Source organism: Perca fluviatilis, chromosome 20 (genome assembly GCF_010015445.1).
Source record: "Perca fluviatilis chromosome 20, GENO_Pfluv_1.0, whole genome shotgun sequence".
Taxonomy (NCBI): domain Eukaryota; kingdom Metazoa; phylum Chordata; class Actinopteri; order Perciformes; family Percidae; genus Perca; species Perca fluviatilis.
In genome coordinates, this window is record NC_053131.1 from 3,107,056 (window position 1) to 3,128,253 (window position 21,198).

Consider the following 21,198-nt stretch of genomic DNA (forward strand, 5'->3'; position numbering starts at 1 on the left):
AGATAACCAGCAGGTTTAAAGGTGACTCAGCAGCCAGATAACCAGCAGGAAACCCCTCACAGGTTTTACTGAGATTTATCACCTTACTGCTATAAACTTTAATCAGCCCTCTCTATTTTAATCAAGCACGCACGCACGCTTTGTTCATCTGGAACCTTCAAACAAGTATGTGAAGGCTTGCGATTTCTTTGTCTGTAAAAATGACTGAAATGATTCATCAATCATTTTTCCATTAATCAACTATCAGTCAACAGCTTTATGATTTACACAGCTCAAACAACAAATGTGCATCGGAGTGCTTTAGAATGTGTTTACCATACAAAACCTCCCTATTTTTACTGTCCTCTATCCTAATGCATATGAATTTTAGAGGCGTGTTATGGATCTGTAGAGGTGAGAGGAAAAAGGACTTTAGGGAAATAACAGGAAACAAATGGATTTCTGGGGGGTTTAGAGATAAGAAAGAGGCTGAAGTGAACGTTGCTAGCTAGTTTACAGCTGACATCTGTAAGTCGGTACTCTGGATGTTTGGGTGAATAATGAAACATAATGAAAGTTTGCTTTGCTTTCTATCTGAACACAGCTTTAGACCCTTGAGTTAAAAAAACAAACAAAAAAATAAAAATAAAACAAACGTGTGTCAGTGTCAAATCATGGTTTCCCCCAGAAAAGTTGTTTAGCCCGGTGGCAAGGGTCGTTTTTTCATTAACGGTCCAGCTTGGGCCAATCTCAGACTGATGTCAGAATTAAATGATGTCTCTTTTATATAGACCTTAGTGGTCCCCTAATACTGTATCTGAAGTCTCTTTTATATAGACCTTAGTGGTCCCATAATACTGTATCTGAAGTCTCTTTTATATAGACCTTAGTGGTCCCCTAATACTGTATCTGAAGTCTCTTTTATATAGACCTTCGTGGTCCCATAATACTGTATCTGAAGTCTCTTTTATATAGACCTTAGTGGTCCCCTAATACTGTATCTGAAGTCTCTTTTATATAGACCTTAGTGGTCCCCTAATACTGTATCTGAAGTCTCTTTTATATAGGCCTTAGTGGTCCCCTAATACTTTATCTGAAGTCTCTTTTATATAGATCTTAGTGGTCCCCTAATACTGTATCTGAAGTCTCTTTTATATAGACCTTAGTGGTCCCCTAATACTTTATCTGAAGTCTCTTTTATATAGATCTTAGTGGTCCCCTAATACTGTATCTGAAGTCTCTTTTATATAGGCCTTAGTGGTCCCCTAATACTTTATCTGAAGTCTCTTTTATATAGACCTTAGTGGTCCCCTAATACTGTATCTGAAGTCTCTTTTATATAGACCTTAGTGGTCCCCTAATACTGTATCTGAAGTCTCTTTTATATAGACCTTAGTGGTCCCCTAATACTTTATCTGAAGTCTCTTTTATATAGACCTTAGTGGTCCCCTAATACTGTATCTGAAGTCTCTTTTATATAGACCTTAGTGGTCCCCTAATACTGTATTATACTCTTTCCCGAAATCCAGCCTTGGTGCAGAATTCCAGCCACTAGAGCCAGTCCCACAATGAGCTTTCCTTAGGATGTGCCATTTCTGTGTCTGTAGCTATTGAGGAGGAGAGAGGGGGGTAAGGTGGAGGATGGGGGTGTGGCCTTGACCAACTGCCACTTTGCTCGTTTGAAAGCCATGATGTCTCTCTCTCTCTCTCATGGGTGGGCCAAATTCTCTGGGCGGGCAAAGCAGAGAAAGGGGAGGTAACCTTTCCCCTTATGACCTCATAAGGAGCACGCCGACCGGTTTGTTGTCATTACTTAGAATTCCTCATGGGGGAGACAGAAACTATGCACTATAGCTTTAATATAGAGCCCAACAGTTTTTGTGATAATAAAAAAATCATGGATGGAATCTCGAAATTGAGAATAAAAAAAAAGCTAAAGGACAAATTCCATAGGGCCCTACATTAAGTCACTGCTAAAAGCTAACTGGAAATTTGAAAATATGACTACGTCTTAGTTCCCAACCGAGCTGCCCTATTGTAACTGTAGTTTAAAAAACAACTAAAGAAATACATTAAAAAATAATTCCCAATGGCTTAGGCCTAGTGGGGGGCAACTTAAGCCCGGTGGGCCACCAGGCTTGCAATACACTGGGAGAAAGCCTGCATGTTGCTGCAGTCCTCACCCAACAAATCCTTAAATCAAGGATAAACACCAGAGAAGTGAGTGAAAGTGCTCAGTGAGCAGTCTGGTAAAAGGTTTGCAGATGTCAGAACCGCTTTTTTTGCCTCCGAGCTCTTCCTGCAGAACAAAGAGGGAGGAAGTGTTTCCATTGGGCGTGATGATTTCCAGAAGACATGAAGTGCCCGGCAGGCCTGGCAGAGCAGTGCACTAATGGCTCACCATGTGTCAGAGCTCCACTCCCTGAAACACAACAGTCCCTGACAGGGGCCCGACTGTACAGCCTCCAGAACAGACATCAGGCTTTTTTTTGTCAGCTGGAAATGAGCTCTGTGGATGTTGACCTACAGATTTGATCCATCCCATATTACTGGAGTTCTGAGGTCTCAACCCAAATCTAGTTCATGTTGTGGTTAAAGAAAACATGAAGCTGCTATCTGTGGTGTCCCTGTCATAACTCTCTCAAATCTGAACACAGACATGATTTCCATATTATAAACTTCCATAAATCTGCATAGAAGCACAGAAAAGGGACTCCTTCTAACTTCAGCATCAAAGTAATCCAGTAATAGTTGTACGTACATCCCTGAGTACACTGCAAACAGAAACTGCTAACAGTCTTAAGAGGGAGTCAGTGCTATGTTCCCATAGCCTTATGGTCCTACATGTTCCCACATGTTCCCACATTTCTAAGATTTCCCTTCAATTTAAGCCCTATCCTCCCACAACATTTTTTAGGGTTAAGGGGATAAAATTTGATACAAATTTATGAAAAAGGAAATGTGTGAACATAGGGCCTAATTTTGGAAAAACAAAATTTTAGAAATGTGGGAACTGTGGGAACATAGGGCCTAATTTTGAAAAACCTCTTAGAATTGTGGAAACAGGGCTATGGGAACATAGGGCTATGGGAACATAGGCACGCTCCCCTTAAAATTATGGGACTCATGTTGTAGCTTACAATCCATGGCAACATTATATTTCCTGTGTACATCCCCCAAAGCATAATGGGAACTGTAGTTTGATATACAAAGTAAGACAATGGTAAGAAAAAGAATAATAGCGGTTAGTGCTGGGCGATATGGAGTAAATCAGATATCACGATATTCTTGATCAAATACCTCAATATCGATATTGTGGCGATATTCTAGGGTTGAAAATTGGTGCTTTAACAAAATATCTTCACACTTAGATTTTAGATAAACAATCATCAGTAATGTGGACATAATGTCTAAGTGGGGAAAAGGCAAATAATAGAACAGCTAGAACAGTCTGGTAAGTTCAGAAAAGTACATCACTTTACTGTAATGCAGCCTTTAAAACCAGGAAAAGACAACACTTATGTCATATCACGATATTATGATATCCAAAATCTAAGACGATATCTAGTCTCATATCACGATATCGATATAATATCAATATATTGCCCAGCCCTAATAGCGGTGTCTAAATCATTTACAAATATTGCTGTTGCAGTATGAATATTTTTGACATTACTACGGTTTAGAATGTCCCATTCATTAACATGGTTTGTTATATTCATGTTACACTGACACTCTCCTGTATTCATTCAAATATTGATATTTGACCTATTTTGAAACCCTGTGGACATACAGACAAACTTTTTACATTTATTTTATAGTTCAAAGATAAAAGCCCAGCAGCTAAAACTGATATACACACTTTAAAGTCTAGCAGAGATTGCACATTTTCCAAAGATCCCAAATATGTCTGAATTACAGGGATTTTTCATAGTTGATGTAATGATGCTGGGATAATAAATAGCATCTTTGAACATTTCGCCCATTAGGAGTAGTTTAACTGAAGCATTGGTCAAAGTTGATACAGATTATATGTGTATGTGGAAAAATATGGTTTCTTATAGCTTACTTAGGGAAACATTTTGAGGAGAAATCAGAGTCTAAGGGATTGTTAAGATTATACAGATGAACTGACGTCGCGAGTTACTGGTGGAAAGTAAATTGGACATTATTTACATCCTCATGAGAGGGAGGAAAACCCTGAGGAAGAGCAGCAGGAGTTTCTGGGTTTTAGACGCACAATTTTATCCTGACAGTGGTCACATTCAGGCTTTGGGAGACATGCAGGAACAGGAGGAGGATGAGGAAGATGAGGAGGAGGCGGAAAGGGCTGAGTGAGAGGAAGAAGACATGTAGAGTACAAACTGTAACAGGAAGAAATAGTAAAGTCCTATTTTGTAGGAGGGAAACAGGTGGTTAAACGGTTCCTCGCTGTAAACCGACAAGTAAACAGACAAACAATGTTTAGTGATTGTCATCCTGTGATGTAGAACGGCCACAGTTTAAAAATACTCCATTCCTGCATGTTAAATAACGTATTCGGGGTTATCCCTGCCATTGTAAGTCTTAGGTGCAGCACCCGAGCCGTTTTTGGCAGCACCTAAGCTGAATGAATGTAAAATGCGCCAAAAACGTTGAAGCCAAATAAACTAAAAGACTTCTCTCAGATCTAATGATTGTAGTTCTTCAGCAAGTTTTGTCTTTAAGCTGTTTGAGTGTTATTCATTTATTATCTGCTCTAGCTTTTTCAACACTTCAGAGACAATAATGGTCCAAATTGATGTCAAATTGCATATTTCTTTTATTTAAAAATATAAAAAAGACTTCTTAACCCCTCCGCCAAATCTGTGCACCTAAGTCTTCCCCAAACCAAGGGCAAACACTGGTAGTTTGATATGTTAGAGCCAGATTAACCGGTTTATTGCACTTTCAGACCTTATCTGAGTAAGTTTATGCTCATAACAAATGCAACATCCCCCATAGCTGTACTCTCCATAATTTATTGTTTTTTTGCACTCTTTTGTATAGTATCTAAGTTTGTTTTTGTCTTTTGTCTTACTCTTTACTTGACTCCAGAAGCCTGCACAAGAATCCCCATGTGCCTGGACTGTTTGGTGTATGAACAAATGGCAAATAAAAATCTTGAATCTTGAAAAACTACTTTTGTAGTAAACTTCAATATTCCGCACATTGATAGCTGTGTTGTAATTCTGATTGAACATTAGGCTCTAAATTACATTCAGTCTCCTTTTAAACTGCTGTGTGGACATTTGTCCATGGGTTTACTTTAAACTGAAAGGGTCGAAAAGGAGTAAGGAGTTTTGCTTGATTTGCTAAAGTCTATGATGGCTAAAGTCGCCTACACATGACAGGCGGCAAAACCGCTTTGCGCTGGCCATTCCACTCATTTCTTATGGGGAGGGCGGTGGCGCCCAACTAGTCGCTGCGCTACCCCTGGCGTTGCGCACCACTCAGATTTGCCGCTTTGCACTGCACTCAAAGTTCAAATTATTTCAACTTTGACCTAGTTGCTGCTGACCTTTCGAAAGCGCAACCAATGGCATAACAGTATGTCGTTACCTAGCAACGGGAAATAGCTTCCTTGCCACCCTTGATGACGAATACCTGCACTGCGCTTTGCTCTGCGAGCAAATTGCGTATCATGTGTAGGCTGCTTTAGGATTTTTTTACTGACTTTTTGTAGACCAAACTGCATGTGAGAAGACATATATGAGACATGCAATAAAACAGTTTAAGATATTTGACTTTTTTGGATGAAATAAAAGCATGTCAATAAACTAGACATGTCTGGCCCTTGGTGTGATTCTCTTTTTCCAGTGTGGCCCTTAGGGGACATCCACACAGAGACGCTTTTTGATGCAAACGCACGTTTTGCATCGTTTGGGCCGGTCGTCCAAACGAATCCTGTAAACGCACTGCCTGAAAACGCACATTTTTTAAACCTGGTCCCAGGGTGAAAAAATTCTAACACGGCTCCCTTTTGGCTGCGTTTGGACGGCAAAGACGCATATGTGCGAATCGATGATGTCATCGCCACACCCCTCGACCTCATAGCCCGCACTAGCTAGTGCACGGCCACAGACACAACTGCGGTCAAGCTAACCGTATCCCATCTCCATGGTCAAACCAGCTCACTTCATCTAAATGGTTTGTCTCTGCTCCCTGACACTTCCCTCTGCTCTGCCGGTCCTGGATTCTACACAAGATATATTGCTAACGTTATGTAGCTAGCTAACGTTGAACATTGCTAAAGTAGCTGACCACTCCTGCAGGGACGTAATGTTAACATTAGCTGCTATGGTTAGCTGTTTATAAAGTGGAAGTAGACAACTTATCAACTAGCTAGCTAATCTGTCTGCTTATCAACTTCTTGAACGGATTATAGCAACTTTTCACAAAGCTTATTGTAGAAAGGCTACCGCAAAAAGAAAGTGTAGCTAGATTATCAAAAAGACATTGGATCATTGATGTTTGTTTGACTGCGGATGTTAGCTGGCGCACTAACGTTAGCTCTGCTAGCTAGCGCGCTGCAATCATGTCCGATGGCAGACAGAACTGCAAAATAAAAAGCAATCCAACAGCACATTATACAATGTAAACAAAGACACGTTTTCTTGCGGCGACCTTTATAAAATGAGCAGTGGTGAAAGTTACTCATGTTATGAACGGAAGTGGAAGTGAAGAATATGCTCTTCTTCTCCGTTTATGGTGAATTTCTGTAGCAGAAACAGCGCCACCTATAGGCCTGGAATATGAAGTAGCGTGTTGAGTCTTTTACAAATGGATCCGTTTGGACGCACTTTTTTTTTCTTTTCTTTTTTTTCCCCCACACGGTTCCAGGGAAAACGGGGGAAAAAAAAGATTGTTTTGGTACGTGTGGACGTGGCCTTAGTGAAGTGGAGTTTGACACCCCTGCCTTAAATGACCAAAGTCTGACTCAGAAAAGGTAGACCTTGTTTATCTGAGAAGACAGCAGGAATCGGTTTCTGTCGAGATGGTCACAGAGACAGAGTTCTGGTGAGTATGTAAAGCGAAGTGAGCCGGCAGATGTGCATGTGGTTGCTGAGGTGGAGGTCTTGGCCGCGACACCACCTGCGGGCAGCCACAAAAAGCCCTTAAAGAGAGTCTCTGATGTGGAGTTAAGTTCTAAAGTTGGTCTGCGAGGACGGCCAGTGTACTGGAACTGGTCCCGCAGAGCCATCCACCAGTCCTTCTGACACAGCTGTGACCACCGAGACTGTTGCCCGGGGCGACAGACGGCCCCGACCCCAACAGTGCTCCGGGACTGACATCATTTCCCAGTGAGTTAAATTACCCCCAAACTAGGTTAAAGCTGTAGTGTGTAGTTTCTGCCGGCAAGTAATAACAACAAAACTGTCGACGCGTCCACATGATACAAGTCTTCCATGATGGTGCAGCCCCCTGACCCCTCCTCCACACAGTTAGGTAGCCAAGGAGGACACGGAAGATTAAAAAACATGGACTCACAGAAGAGGTCATTATCTTCACTCAAGTTTCTGTGTGCGAAAGTCACCGGACGCCCCAATCTTCTGAACATAGCCATACTGAGAAATCCAGAGAGAGTTGTGTGGAGCTGATAGTCTTAATTAGCTTGGTAGCAACTCATTTGGTAATGGCTTGAATGTAACGGACGTTCATTAATATCAAAAAGTAACGCACTAAAGCTTTAATCTATTTTATGTCATATGTCATATAATCTTATAGTACTATTTCTGGAAAATCAATGGAGAAACTTTTTATTGATCAAAATATCTCCGCATACATATTGTCTAATACCAGTTTGCCAAGATCATTGTAACTCAAGGTCCAATTACATCTCACCGAGACTGTGAAGTGCGGTTGAAAGCTCTGTTGAAAGCTGGTAAGTGGACCTTGAGGATTATGTTGTCAAATACTCACAATACTTTCTAGTTGTTACACTGTGGTTGTATTTTGCAGATGCTGTCCAGGGTTCAAATCTCACTCAAGCCAACATGCATGTCGGCTGAAAAAGACAAAAGGGATTTTTACATGTAAGCTCTTTAATATGCACTGCAGCAAGCACACTCAAATGTTCTACAGATACTTGTACTTTATCCATTGATTTTTTTGTTATTGGTGACCTCTTGACAACCCATTCACAGTGTCTCACAACCCATGGGTGGTCTGCCAACCAGACCTTGAGAAATACTGTAATGCAGGAGAAAACACACCCATTCAGTGGTTTATGTTTTTCATGATTCTACCTGTGCTGCACAGCAGTGATGTCATCCAGCCAAAGCCCTGCTGCCAGTAAGATTCTACTGGTTATTGTCTTTACCACTTAGATCTGCACTGAGCAGAGGTAGATGCGGGCCTGAACATGTTGAGGACATGATGCATATTCCAGTAGCCGTGTGGTAAAAAGGTAGTACAAGTAGAACTGGAGAGGCTTGGATCAAAACCCAAACAAAAGACAATATGGCTTGGATACCCGACCGGAGCCCGACGGGCCGGGCCGGGTTCGGACAGATATTTAGAAATTGTGGTCAGGTTCGGATCGGGCTTGGTCACATCAGCGCGATAAGGCATTTGTTGTAAAATGTTGCTGCAGCTCCTTTAAGAGAGCTCAGCGCGTGTGTATGTGTGTGTGTGTGTGTGTGTGTGTGTGTGTGTGTGTGTGTGTGTGTGTGTGTGTGTGTGTGTGTGTGTGTGTGTGGAAAGTGGGCAGAAGAGAGATAGAGAAAGAGGAAGCAGACGTGGTGTAGATGTGACCAGAGCAGAGTTGGTGGAATAAGTTTAAGTTTTGTACACAGTGTGTGCAGTGTCTGAAATTAACCCCAGACTGAAAGCCAAGCTCATTCATTGTCTCACCAGAAACAGGATTTTAACCACCACGTTATTCATGTTATAACGTTGGCCCTGGAGGTAACCAGTCTCTCCTGGTTTTCTGATCACGGTCGGAAACGAAGCGATCAGGCAAGGTTGACACATTGAACATTTTAACAGCTTATTAACGCCCGCTTGTTGTGCTTTCCACACAAAAACGTAGCCTACATGTGTCATTAGTATGAAAAAAAAAATTGGCCCAATCCGGACTCTTAAATTGGAAATTACAGTGTGGTCTAGACCTACTCTATCTGTAAAGTGTCTCGAGATAACTTTTGTTATGATTTGATACTATAAATAAAATTGAATTGAATTGAAATTGAATTAAAGACAAAAGGTCGAAAATGTTAAAGAAATTACTTGAAACAAAATATCTAAATCTTTAGTGCATAACTTTTGTTAAATAATGAACGTCTGTTACATTCCAGCCATTGCCAAATGAGTTGCTACCAAGCTAATTAAGACTATCAGCTCCACACAACTCTCTCTGGATTTCTCAGTAGGACTATGTTCAGAAGATTGGGGCGTCTGGCAACTTTCCGGCGCAGAAACTGGAGTGAAGATAATGACCTCTTCTGAAGAATCCATCATGTTTTCTTAATCCTCCGTGTCCTCCTTGGCTACTAGCAACTGTGTGGAGGAGGGGCTGCACAATCACGGAAGGCTTGCATCATGTGGACGAGCCGACAGTTATGCTGTCATTACTACGCACTATAGCTTTAAAACTAGACTGCTGAGACATTGACACTCCTGGGAAACAACATATCATCTAGAAAACAGTTCATTTGATTTCTTATTCAACTATTAATTGGTTCCTTAATCTTTGCCATCTTTACTGTCTTTACCATTTATTTACATGGAGTCTGGTGGAGTTTGGTGATTGTGATTTCGGGGCTGTTTCATGTTAAACTAAAAGGATCTTACTCTTTAACTAAAAGGTCTATCTCTGTAGGGATCCTTTCATAATGTTGTCAGACACTTAGAATAATACTCTCAGTCTGTCAGCGCCAGAAAAAGTGCGCTATTACCTATTAACATTACCTGTGCAACCTTGTTCTGCGCTCAGTACATGGCTAATTTCAAAGATTTTTGTTCCCATCAATCACTTAGACACAAAAACAGGAAAATAGGGTCCATGTTGAAAACAACTGAAGTTACTCTTTAAAATCAATGTGTGGACAGGTTTCCTGTTTCACACTATGCCGGGTAGTCGCACCACACAAATAACTTAATAATGTGAAATCACAAATAGTTAGAGGCCAATCGTGGTCCAAGAGCAGTATGCAATAGGGTTGTTCCGATGGACGATATCATCGTCTATCGTGATGGCTGGCCAACATCACGATAGAAAGCCACCATCGTGATGCCACGCTCCCCACCCTGTCAAACACGCACTTATCCTAGTCACGGGTGCTGGGCGGGAAATTGACACTTGCGTCGGGCATTGCACTGTGGTGCACAGGGTGCAAGTCAAGATAGGGCCCCTTGAGTGGAAGATACTTTTTTTTCCCCTTACATGCAACCTATTTGTGAAAAAGAGCATGGCTTTGAGCAGACTAGATTGGCTGTTAGTAATACAGTCTCTTTTTTTTTTTTTTTTTTTTTTTTTTTTTTTTTTTTTTTTTTTCTTTCTCTCTCTCAGCCCTGGACTATTAACGCAATTTAGCATGCGGCGGTAGTTGAGAGAGAAAAAGCGTGGAACACTATCACACTTTCCTTTCTCCCCTCATTGGACTAAGTTTACAGACACTGCTGTGCATCAATAAGTAAGTCTGATGTCCTGTGGATACGGGACAATGTTATGTAGGATTTATGAATGTACGTTAGCAACAGTAGGCTAATTCACGAGGGTGCTATTTGTGTGAGCTTATATTGCGGATCTGTTCATGTGCGCTTTAAGAGTTAGGTTTCTGTTTATTGAATGCGTTATTCAGTGCAAACATAACCGAGAATGTAGTTTAAACTCAGTAATGATGGTTATTACTCTCGCTCTGTTAAAGGCAAACGTTCCACTGTACTGCTGTTACGCAGATCACGGACATCTGATTGAGTTTAGACTTTACGGCACCGTGAAAGTAGGTCAAATTGTAGCATAGCCATGTAATACTGTCCATTTACAGAGGGCATTGCAATGTATGTCTGATCAAACTGTTAGCTCATAGCAGTAGAAAAAAAATTTATGTTAAGAGATATAGTAAAATAAAAAGTGCTTAACCCCCCTGAAGACGATATCATCGTCCATCACGATGTTTTACTGTAAACATCGTCAACTGGCAATTTAGGAGACATCGCCCAACCATAGTTTGCAATTTACACTGTGATGTGGAAACCTGAAACTGCCAGGTGACGTCCTGAGAATGGACTTTACAGGGAAGTAGGAGACAATCTTGTGTCCAGCAGTCAAACTTTTGAGTTGAAAAATATCTGCAGATTCTGTTTGTTTTTTTAATGATCGAGAAGTTGTAATCTATTTAAATAATAAACGTTTTTTGTGGAAAAACCATATCAGACACAAATCATTATTATTCAGTGCTTTTTTATGTGAAAAATAAACATGTCTGGATAAGATTTATAAAGTCAACTTTATATAATATTTTAAAAACTTATCAGACTCTAAATTAAGCACTATATTTTGGTTAACTGCACCTATGTTGTATTCAATGCAGATTCAAATAAGACTCAAGCACAAAATAAATCACAATCAAGCAGCCCAACAACAAGTTAAAGATTCACAGAGCGTCCTTTAAATGTAAACGTTTTTAGACCTTACTTTTGGATTTAATCTCAATATTGTGGCTGGTGTTCTGTTCCATTTATATAAATAATCTAAGTGGACGCTGTTGAGATCATTTGGACACATGAAATGATCCACAGGTCAAAAATTAGCTTTAAGGCTCAACTATCACAACATGTACAATGACTCTGCACATTCACTATCAGTTTGACCTAGTTCATCAACCTGTTGACAGATCACTAAACTGAGATAATCTATAAAAACAAAGCAGTGCTGATCTGAGAAAGTGACCAGAGGCCACAGGTACGTATCTACTGTATGTGTCCATCTTTACAGTAAAGTTTTACAAACTTTTTTTTTGTGAAACTGTCAAACTAGCCTGGAAAATGACGACGTTATTTTCCCACACAGTTTTTTTGGTGGTTGTTCTGTGTGTTACGTCTACAGTTACACAGGTGATTGTGTTGCTGACATCAGAGCCAGCTCTGCTCTGGGATACTGATTCCCACATGTCAGCTATCATGTTCAGACGGACACAATGACGACAAACTGGCACTGAAGGTGACAAGGTCGACACCATCTGTGCCTCTGTGTGTGTGTGTGTGTGTGTGTGTGTGTGTGTGTGTGTGTGTGTGTGTGTGTGTGTGTGTGTGTGTGTGTGTGTGTGTGTGTGTGTGTGTGTGTGTGTGTGTGTGTGTACCTACCAGGACTGAGTGCATTCCCATGTAGATCCGGCTGACACAGACCAGCAGACACCAGCAGAGAGCCAAGCAGAAGCCCAGTGTGAACGGGTACTGTGGAGGTGAAAGGAGACACTTTAACACAACAGTTTGCAGCATTACAAAACAAAATGGCAATGGCCTATAATGAATATCCTTTCTGATTAATTTATAAATCCATAAAATGTCATTTATTTTATTATGGGGAAAAAAACACAGTTATTGGAGCCCTAGGTGATGTTTTCATATTGCTTTTGTTTGACCCTCAGCCAAAAACAAAACCAAAAAGGTATTGAATTCAATTACGACACAAATAAATCTTCATATTTGAGAAGTTGTAACCGACGCAATGATGAAACAATACACGTTTTTTAACTTTGAAGACAAATCTGTTTTGCAAATGTTTTGTGAAGGAAAGACATGCATTTAACACGTTTGTTAGACCTCAGGGATTCACACAATGAGTTCTGGTAACCTTTAGGCATAAAGTGCAAAATGTTGTTAACATATTATAGCCAGGGCTTTAAATCAACACCTGCCATACCCGCCATATGTCAAAAATGAACTGTGCCGGGTGACATTGTAAAGTTACTAGCCAATTTGGCCGGTGATGAATAACACTGCATCTGTCTGAATTGGCCGGTTGCAGAGACGATGCGACGGGACGGGTCAGTGTTGCCACATTAGTCTGTTCTTTGCCAAGAAATTTGGGCGTTTTTTTTCGTGTGTTTGGCTTGGAAACCTAATTAATGTGTGGTAACCACAGATGATTCTGTGCACTACTGTATCCCTGCTGTACAACTGAATGAGAACGGCTGACTGTGGTATCATATATCCCTAATCACAGGTCCATTTATAACAAATAGTGGCAATATTAGTCTTTCCTAACCACGGACTGTTGAAAAGTTAAGTCTCACTTTGCCAGGCCCTCCTCCAAAGTGCTCTGGAGGAGGGTCTGGCTAGTCCACACAGCATTCAGCATTTCTGACGTGCTCTGGTTTATTGCCATTTCTTTAAACCAATCACAATTGTCTTGGGCGGTGCTAAGCACCGGAGAAAAGCTGCGGCTCCACGGAAAAAATAGTCTCAGGAAGGAACTTGTTTTGGTGGAACATGTGTACGTTCAAAAATAGTTTTAGTCGTGCAACAGAAAACTCAGATTGGACAGATAGTCTAGCTAGCTGTCTGGATTTACCCTGCAGAGATCTGAGGAGCAGTTAACCATAGTCCTCAGAAACCCACCGGAGGTTAGAACGCCAACACAAAGAAAGAGGAAGGGGACGGACACCTGGCCAAAAATGAGGGAAATCCAGCGGAATTTCCGGCGGCAACAGAGCAATCCCGGAAGTTGAACTAGGAAAAGTTCAACACAATTCAACTCTTGCAGCGGGCGGAGGTGTGCGTGTGACGAGCACGAACGCAACAGTTTCAACTGATTGTGCCCGCTTGTCGCGTCACTTGTCAAACTGCCCGCACCCCCCTACCTGCCCGCTCACCTCTCATTGAAAATACAACATGATGTGAGGGCCTCATAAATATTTCAACAATTCTGCAGATTCCTTATCAGATGTTCTTGTCAAAGGCCGAGTTTTTCCCTCATGTGACTCAGATTCCATGTGCTTCCTAATCAGTGTGAGAGTTACAGTTCCTCAGTTTGGATGCGGGTCACATGAATGCAGGGTTTTCCCTGCCGTTATAAGGTTTAGGTGCAGCACCCGAGCCGTTTTGGGCAGCACCTTAGCCAAATGAATGTGATTAAATTACTTTTCTAAAAATTGAATAATGGCAGTTTGTCCCCCAGTGGAATCTTTTCAGTGTTATTTATTATCTGCTCAAGCTTTTCCAACGTTTTAGACACAGATATAGTGATAATAACGGTCCAAAACGACGTGAAAGAGACTCTAATGGCGCTTTTCCATTACATGGTACCTGCTCGACTCGCCTCGACTCTACTCGCCTTTTTTGGTTTTCCATTACGGAAAAAAGTACCTGGTACCTGCTAACAGGTACTTTTTTTAGTACCACCTCAGTCGAGGTTCCAAGCGAGCTGAGGCGAGCCGAAAAGGTGACGTGAAAACCTGCAGGCTGCTGACTGGTCGGAAAGAATCGTCACTGATCACTGCATTGCTAGCGACAGACGGCATTTTTAAATAGTTTAGCCAGCGGTGGTTTTTTGCTGCCGGAGGCTCCACGCAGAGCTTTCTCCGCAAGTCATACAAGTGGCCTGATGTTTATACTTGTGCGCTGGTGTGTGCATGTGTGATGTGTGTGTGTGGGGAGCTGGTGAGCGAGGGAGAAGTGACAGAGTGACGGCGATTATCTCCGCAGCGAGTAGCGACTCTACAGTCATATATATGTGAGAGAAACAAAGTGTCTTCTCTGTTCTTTCTGACCACGGTGGGAAATCTGGAGCAGGAAACGTTAACTATCTCTTTGATATCATGTTGTTTACGGAGACGGAGAACCAGGAAATGAGTCGGGGAAAAGCAACGCTACTAAGCCACGCCAACAGCAGTCGCAATGACGACCAGCCACGCTGAGGCGGTACTAAAATCTGCAATGGAAAAGGGACGCACAGCGCGTCGATTCGAGTAGAGTCGAGTAGAGTCGAGGCGAGTCGAACAGGTACCATGTAATGGAAAAACGCCATAAACTAGCTCCAAGAGACACAAAGGGACTACAAAGGGACGCCAAGTGACCACAGAGACCCAAAACAACCCCAAAGGTAACAACAATGTACAAAAAGAGACAAAACACGACTACAAAGAGGCACAAAAAAACCACAAAGAGACACAATCCCGTGAAGAGACACACAGGGCCTGATTTACTAACACTAGCGCAGTTTGCGCTGCGTCCGTTTATGCGAGTTCGGTAATAGCGCACGCTATGCTTCCACATTTTGCGTAGTATTTATCAACCCTGACACCCATCAGGCAATCAGCGTCTTTCTCCGCCCACTAGACCGTAAATTGCGCTGTAGCAAAGCGGTACTGGTGCTATGATATGGCTGAGTGCTGCTGCGATATTCCCACTGCTGATGCTATGACTGTTTGAAATGATCCTGATGCCAATATTTGTGATGTAGCGCGGAGTTTAACAACTGCTGCAATGGGATGTGAACGCTGAATGGGAGATTCAATTTCATCTTTGATTTCTTCCAGTAACTCTAATATTGCATGGCTGCTTGATCTGTAACGTTAAATGATGTTGTGTTCACTGACAAAGTGTGATTCTTGTGTTAAAAATATTTTCAGCCTCGCCTATGTCTTCGTCTTGCTCAAATTACTGTTGCCATTTCACCAGCGGCACAAAGGTCTACGAGGAAACTCGATTGCGGCTGGTTTTAAGAGGCGGAGAATTTCCCCCGCAGAATAGAGGCGCGCTCTTACTGACAGTCTTTGTAAATACCACGGAATATATAATTAGGGGCACTTTACGCTTATCCTCCCACCTTTTTGGGTGGAACTCACACTTTCCCCACGACCCTCCCACGAACGCATATTGAAAGCGCAACTTGTCTCTTCTCGCTCATGTGGCAGACAATCTGCGATTTTACCCAAGTGCGCCCTGTTTGTAAATAGCCCGCATCGGTTACGTCTGTCTTTGCGACCAATTAACGCCTGGAAACAGGCGCAAACGGCTTGATAAATCTAGCCCACAATATATAAGACATTTTTTTTGAAATTGAAAAGCATAACGTTTTCTTGAGGAAGGACGCCTAAACCCCCCCGACGCCAAATATGCGCACCAAAGTCTTCCACAACTGAGAGCTGAAACAAAGCTACATTTGGCATTTAGGCCTAAGCTTAAAAAAATCACTTAAAAACTAAAAAAATAGTAAATGAATGACAGTTGAGCCGGGAGAAAGAGACGACAGATGAAAGCTGCTGAGGTTTGCACGCTTGTTAAAAGCCTTTTGTTCCCTTCATTGTTGTTGAGACAGCTCAGATTTCCCCTCACAGACTAGAATCATATGACAAGCCCCATCTAGCAGTCCCACAGCCCCAGCCTGCAGGGGAAATGTTGCGTCAGAGCTGTTCGATGGTGCTGGTGGTTAACACTACTAACAGCTGTTGGCTGCCAATAAGAACAAGACCTTATCACATTTAACCCACAGTATATCTATGTCACTACCTTACTACACATTAGGACTCAACCATCTGGGGAAAAAGTCAAATTGCCATTTCCTGCCAGATATTGTGATTACGATTTGCATTTTTTATAAGTTACATGATGCACCTTCTATGATCATGTTAAAGTAATAAAGAAAAAAACATGAAAAATCCACTGACAACTTCGATTTGAAAACTATTAATCCTTCAGCCCTACTACACGTTATAGTAGAACTAGGAGAAAAATGTAACAATGCAATATTTATTAAAGCATGATAACTAAATATTCAAAGCCATACGGTAAAAAGTTAAACCTACATTGTGTCAAATGGATTTTAATATGAATATATGACCATAATGTTTCAGATCTCACTGTGAGACTGATCCAAATGATTAAGACGCAAGAAAGTTTTATTTTATCACAAAATGTTGAAACAATAAATGCTAATATTGAATTGTTGTCCAACCTGTGGCCTCATCCTAACATGTTGTCAAGTTTTTAACACAGTACAGATACATATTTCAAATATAAAAATGTGAGACAGTTGCGTTCAGATCAGCTTTTTTGACCCCCAATCCGATTTTTTTAATATTGAATTTCTGCCGCTGCGGAGTCCCTGATCAGATTTTTGTATTTTATCAGATAATAGGGTTGCACCCCATTTTTGGTTTACAAAAGTAACTAAGTAAACAAAGTAACTACAATATGTCTTAAGCTTAATACATTTAATTTAGCGTCTTTTCTCTCAACACCAAAACAGTTGTCTTTAAGATCCCAGTAAACCCCCATCCAAAAAAGAAACAGTCTCAAGGTCCCTGCTGGACAACGACAACTTAACTCAATCTAAAGTCAATCTTTTTGCAAGCGTGCTTTCCTGGTGGAATCACGGACGAAGTGTGGCGAATTACAGTAATCCAATTCTGTTAAAAAAGGGTGAGAGAGAAAGACGGACCTTTTTACTTGTTGCCAAGGGCTGGCAAGCTACGAGATACTCTAGACAGACACTGGTCACACGCGCCATGTTGGTTCGAAAGTGCCGGCATCCGGGCGGTCTGGCGCTGTGTCTGTGGTGCTCGGCGGATGTGATTAAAGGAGACCATCACTACAAGCTGATGTACATGATCGGGGTAGTAAGGTAATAGGGGTAAATTCCAACCCCCGATCGGTTAGAAAAATAAATGCCAAAATCAGCTCTGATTGGACATCCCTAATCAAATGTACTACGTTTTTGCAAGTAAGAGTGTGTAGGAGTTTCATTGCAAGTTTTTAACACCAATAGTGATTGGTAAAGGAAATTTGGCTTTTTCAAAGAACTTATGAGCTTTACCATTGAGGTGTGCAAAACCACAAAGACAATAACGTTTCAGCTACACTACAGGAATTATATTAAATACATAAATCCCTTTGAACCTCTCCATTTGCACTTAATGAACCCTGCTGTCCTTGTATGCTGTCCTTGTAGTGAGTGTCAGTCTGTACTAAAAAGACAGCCATAACACGGATGTTTATTGGCCATTTTACAACCTTCATTAGCCTGATGGATAAAAAGATAGAAAGCTGTTTTACTGCCAGCTGTGGCTGCTTAGCTCCAGCCTCTGAGTATGTTACTGGACAAATGTATTTCTGGTCACACAGAGATAACCTTTGTTCCAAAGAATGCCTGTGCTGTTGGTGAAGTACACAAACTAAGCACAGCTCAGATTTACCTGCATTTATCCAAAGGCATGTGCTGGGCTTAATGGAAAAGTACATACTAATCTGGCAAATAACTGAGCCACACTTTCTGCCCAACACTTGCTAGAGTGCTAGTACAGATTGGTACATTTATACTTTTGTGTCATTGTTTAATTCTTTCCATGCAGGCTCACACAGCTCAAGTAACATTCTACAAAAGGTTTGGTTTTCAAGGACTGTCCTATTTGTTTTGTCTTTAACTGACTGACAAGGCAACAAAGAAATAAAAATTCAGAGGCCACATATATTTTTTTTAGTATGGGGCTACGATATTTTTTAGCCATGCCAGCAGTGTGGCTCTAAGGATGTTGGTTGGTCCACCAGCAACCAAATATTCCAACAACTATTGGATGGATTGCCATTCATTTCTCGGTACACACACTTTGTTCCACTCATTTGGCAATCCCTTAATGTTTCATCTGTGTCCAACACTTTGGTTTATGACAAAACGGAAAAAAAACTAATGATATTCCCAACAGAAAAGCGACAATGACGTTAGCATTTAGCTCAGAGCAGCTATGGCTGTAGACTTCTAGTTCTTCTTTCCATTTTAAAATAACTCCCTAAACTAATTTCTAGCAGCAGTTGGCATCTGAGAGTGGTTATTTCTCACAGTCTTAACCAACAACGAGACACAAAATGTATAGGGAAATTGCTTTTTTTTTTGTACTGAAAAACATAAAAACAATTTGAGGAAGGACTCCTAAACCCCCCACCAAATACACGCACCGAAGTCTTCAACAAAGCCAGGGAAAACACTGCAGGTGTCTATTTAACCACCAGACTGCACTTCAAAGTGTCAATTATAAACTCAGACCTGGAGATGTTGTACGCCCAAGGGGAGTTGGCGATCCACGTGAATATATCTCACAGGTCTCCACATATAAATATCTTGGCGTTTATATAGACAACCCGCTAGGGGTGGGCGATATATATCGTTTACGATAATATCGTCATTGTTGTGTTAACGATGTGCAAATTGACATTATCGAGTATTTAAATTACTTAGAAAAAACACTTCAAAACACGCATTGGAACACTACACATTCACTCATGTCAACAAAGATGGCGGCGCGCGATTGTGCCTGACACGGCCCTATCCCAGCTCCAGGACTGCTTCCAATAAGGACATGGTTGTGTGCAATATGTTACAGAACAGAGCCCTTTGTTTATTATTATGATTTCATCTTGCTTGTATGTTGCACAATTTACAATACAGCAGAGATGTACAACTGAATGTTTACTCAGAGTTCAATGTTCCTATGCTAGTTCAATTAGTATTAGTATAGTATTAGTATTTTGTCTTTGAATTGTTTTTACTTGAATACTTACATTTTAAAGAAAATAAATAAGAACTGTTTTCATCCAACATTGTGCCCATTATTATCATCAGTGATTAAGTAACTCAGACTTTTAAAAACACATTTTTAAAGGATATCGTCTAATTATCGTTATTGTCAAAATCGGAAAAAATATCTAGATATTATTTTTTGTCCATATCGCCCACCCATACAACCCGCTATCCTGGAGCATCCATGTGGATAGTGTCTGTAGCAGACTACAACGGCTGCACTTTCTGCGTCGACTTAGAGTTCATGGCGTCGATCAGAAATTCATGTTGGTCTTTTGTCAGCCAGTCTTAGTAAGCCTCAGCAGACACGGCATCACAGCTTGGTTCATCACAGCCTGTCTGTGCAACTTTATGGACAATTCCAGCGCAAAACGAACCTAGGGGTTAATAACAGATGTGTACCCACTCGATCGCTCTCTGGGACATGTTTTCATGCTAATCGAATGTGTAGCTTGAAACACGCTAGCACGGACCGCTGATTAGCTTACAACGCTAGTATTCGGGGCACAGGCAAAGTAAAATCAAATCGCTATTTATACTACTAAAAAGGCTCAAAATATCACCAAACTTCAACGGTAGATAATGAGGGTTCCTACATGTTAACCAAAGCATTGAGAACTTTGAAAAGTGTACAACGTGTCTTTATAATCTATAAGGGGAGTTGGCCCAAGCTAAATGTTCCACATTGTGGAACAATAAAGTTTATCTTATCTTATCTGATCTTATCTTATCTAAAATGAGTTCAGTGCAGGCCAGGGGGAGGTTTTGGTTGAGAAACGGGTGTGTTGCTGTGTGTGGATTAGCTGTGAAGGTGTCCATGTGCATAACAAAGCATGTCCCACGGCCGTGTTGGCAAGCCCGCTGTGGCCCAGTGCCTGTGACCATGGCGGTGCTGCAGCGGTCGTTTTATGGACATGGTGTTTTTTTTGTGTGGCTTGTGGTTCTTTGCACACTGCTTATTGGCCGTTAGCCTCAGCGAAGGGTTTGCTCTGTGCTCCCTCACGTGACATAGAATGTACATACATACACACACCCAAACCACACAGCTCCCAGGGTGTGCTGTGTTTTACTTTCAACACTGCCAAGATGTAAACTAATCGTGTTCGAGGCTATGCACAAACCAAAGTTGTGTGAATATCTGTCTTATGTTGGAAGTCCTTAATAACGCAGAAAAAGACTGAGCCCAGACCTAATTGCTTTTATTATCACTTTTACCATATACTTAATTTGATAATTAGAAAATGAAACATTTGCACACATTTGCAGCTCCGAATGTCAACAAGAGAAAAACAAACACTGTTTTTCTTCTTTTGAATGCAACAGCAGAGATTTTAGGTTGACATTCATCTACAATTTGAATGAAAGCACAATGTCACACTCAGGGTTGCAGTTAGGAAATGCTATACTGTTAAACTTATTTATGCTCACAGGAAAAGCTGTACTGTTCCCACCTAGATGTTCCAGCTCAAGGGAGGAAGTCTCACTCAAATCCTGTTTACCATAATGTTTTCTGTTCTGGCTCAACTGGGCGATGTAATGATAATTTATATGACACATTGTGCTAAAACTACCTATTGATGCCTTATCTTTCTGGTCTGACTTTTCAGTCCAACAATTCTTAAAGTCTGTTTCCACCTGGATTTAACATTCGTCCTGAGTGATCCGGTCACAAGTGGACA

The 21,198-nt window shown here is 41.2% G+C and overlaps 1 protein-coding gene across 1 annotated transcript in view; it reads right to left on the reverse strand.

The window, feature by feature from the left end:
- sgpp1 (sphingosine-1-phosphate phosphatase 1) overlaps window positions 1-21,198 on the reverse strand; it is a 50,051-nt gene that overhangs the window by 18,424 nt on the left and 10,429 nt on the right. Inside the window, exon 2 of the mRNA XM_039786663.1 lies at window positions 12,307-12,396. Within this exon, the coding sequence (XP_039642597.1) occupies window positions 12,307-12,396 (90 nt within the window). The remainder of the gene's footprint in view (window positions 1-12,306; window positions 12,397-21,198) is intronic.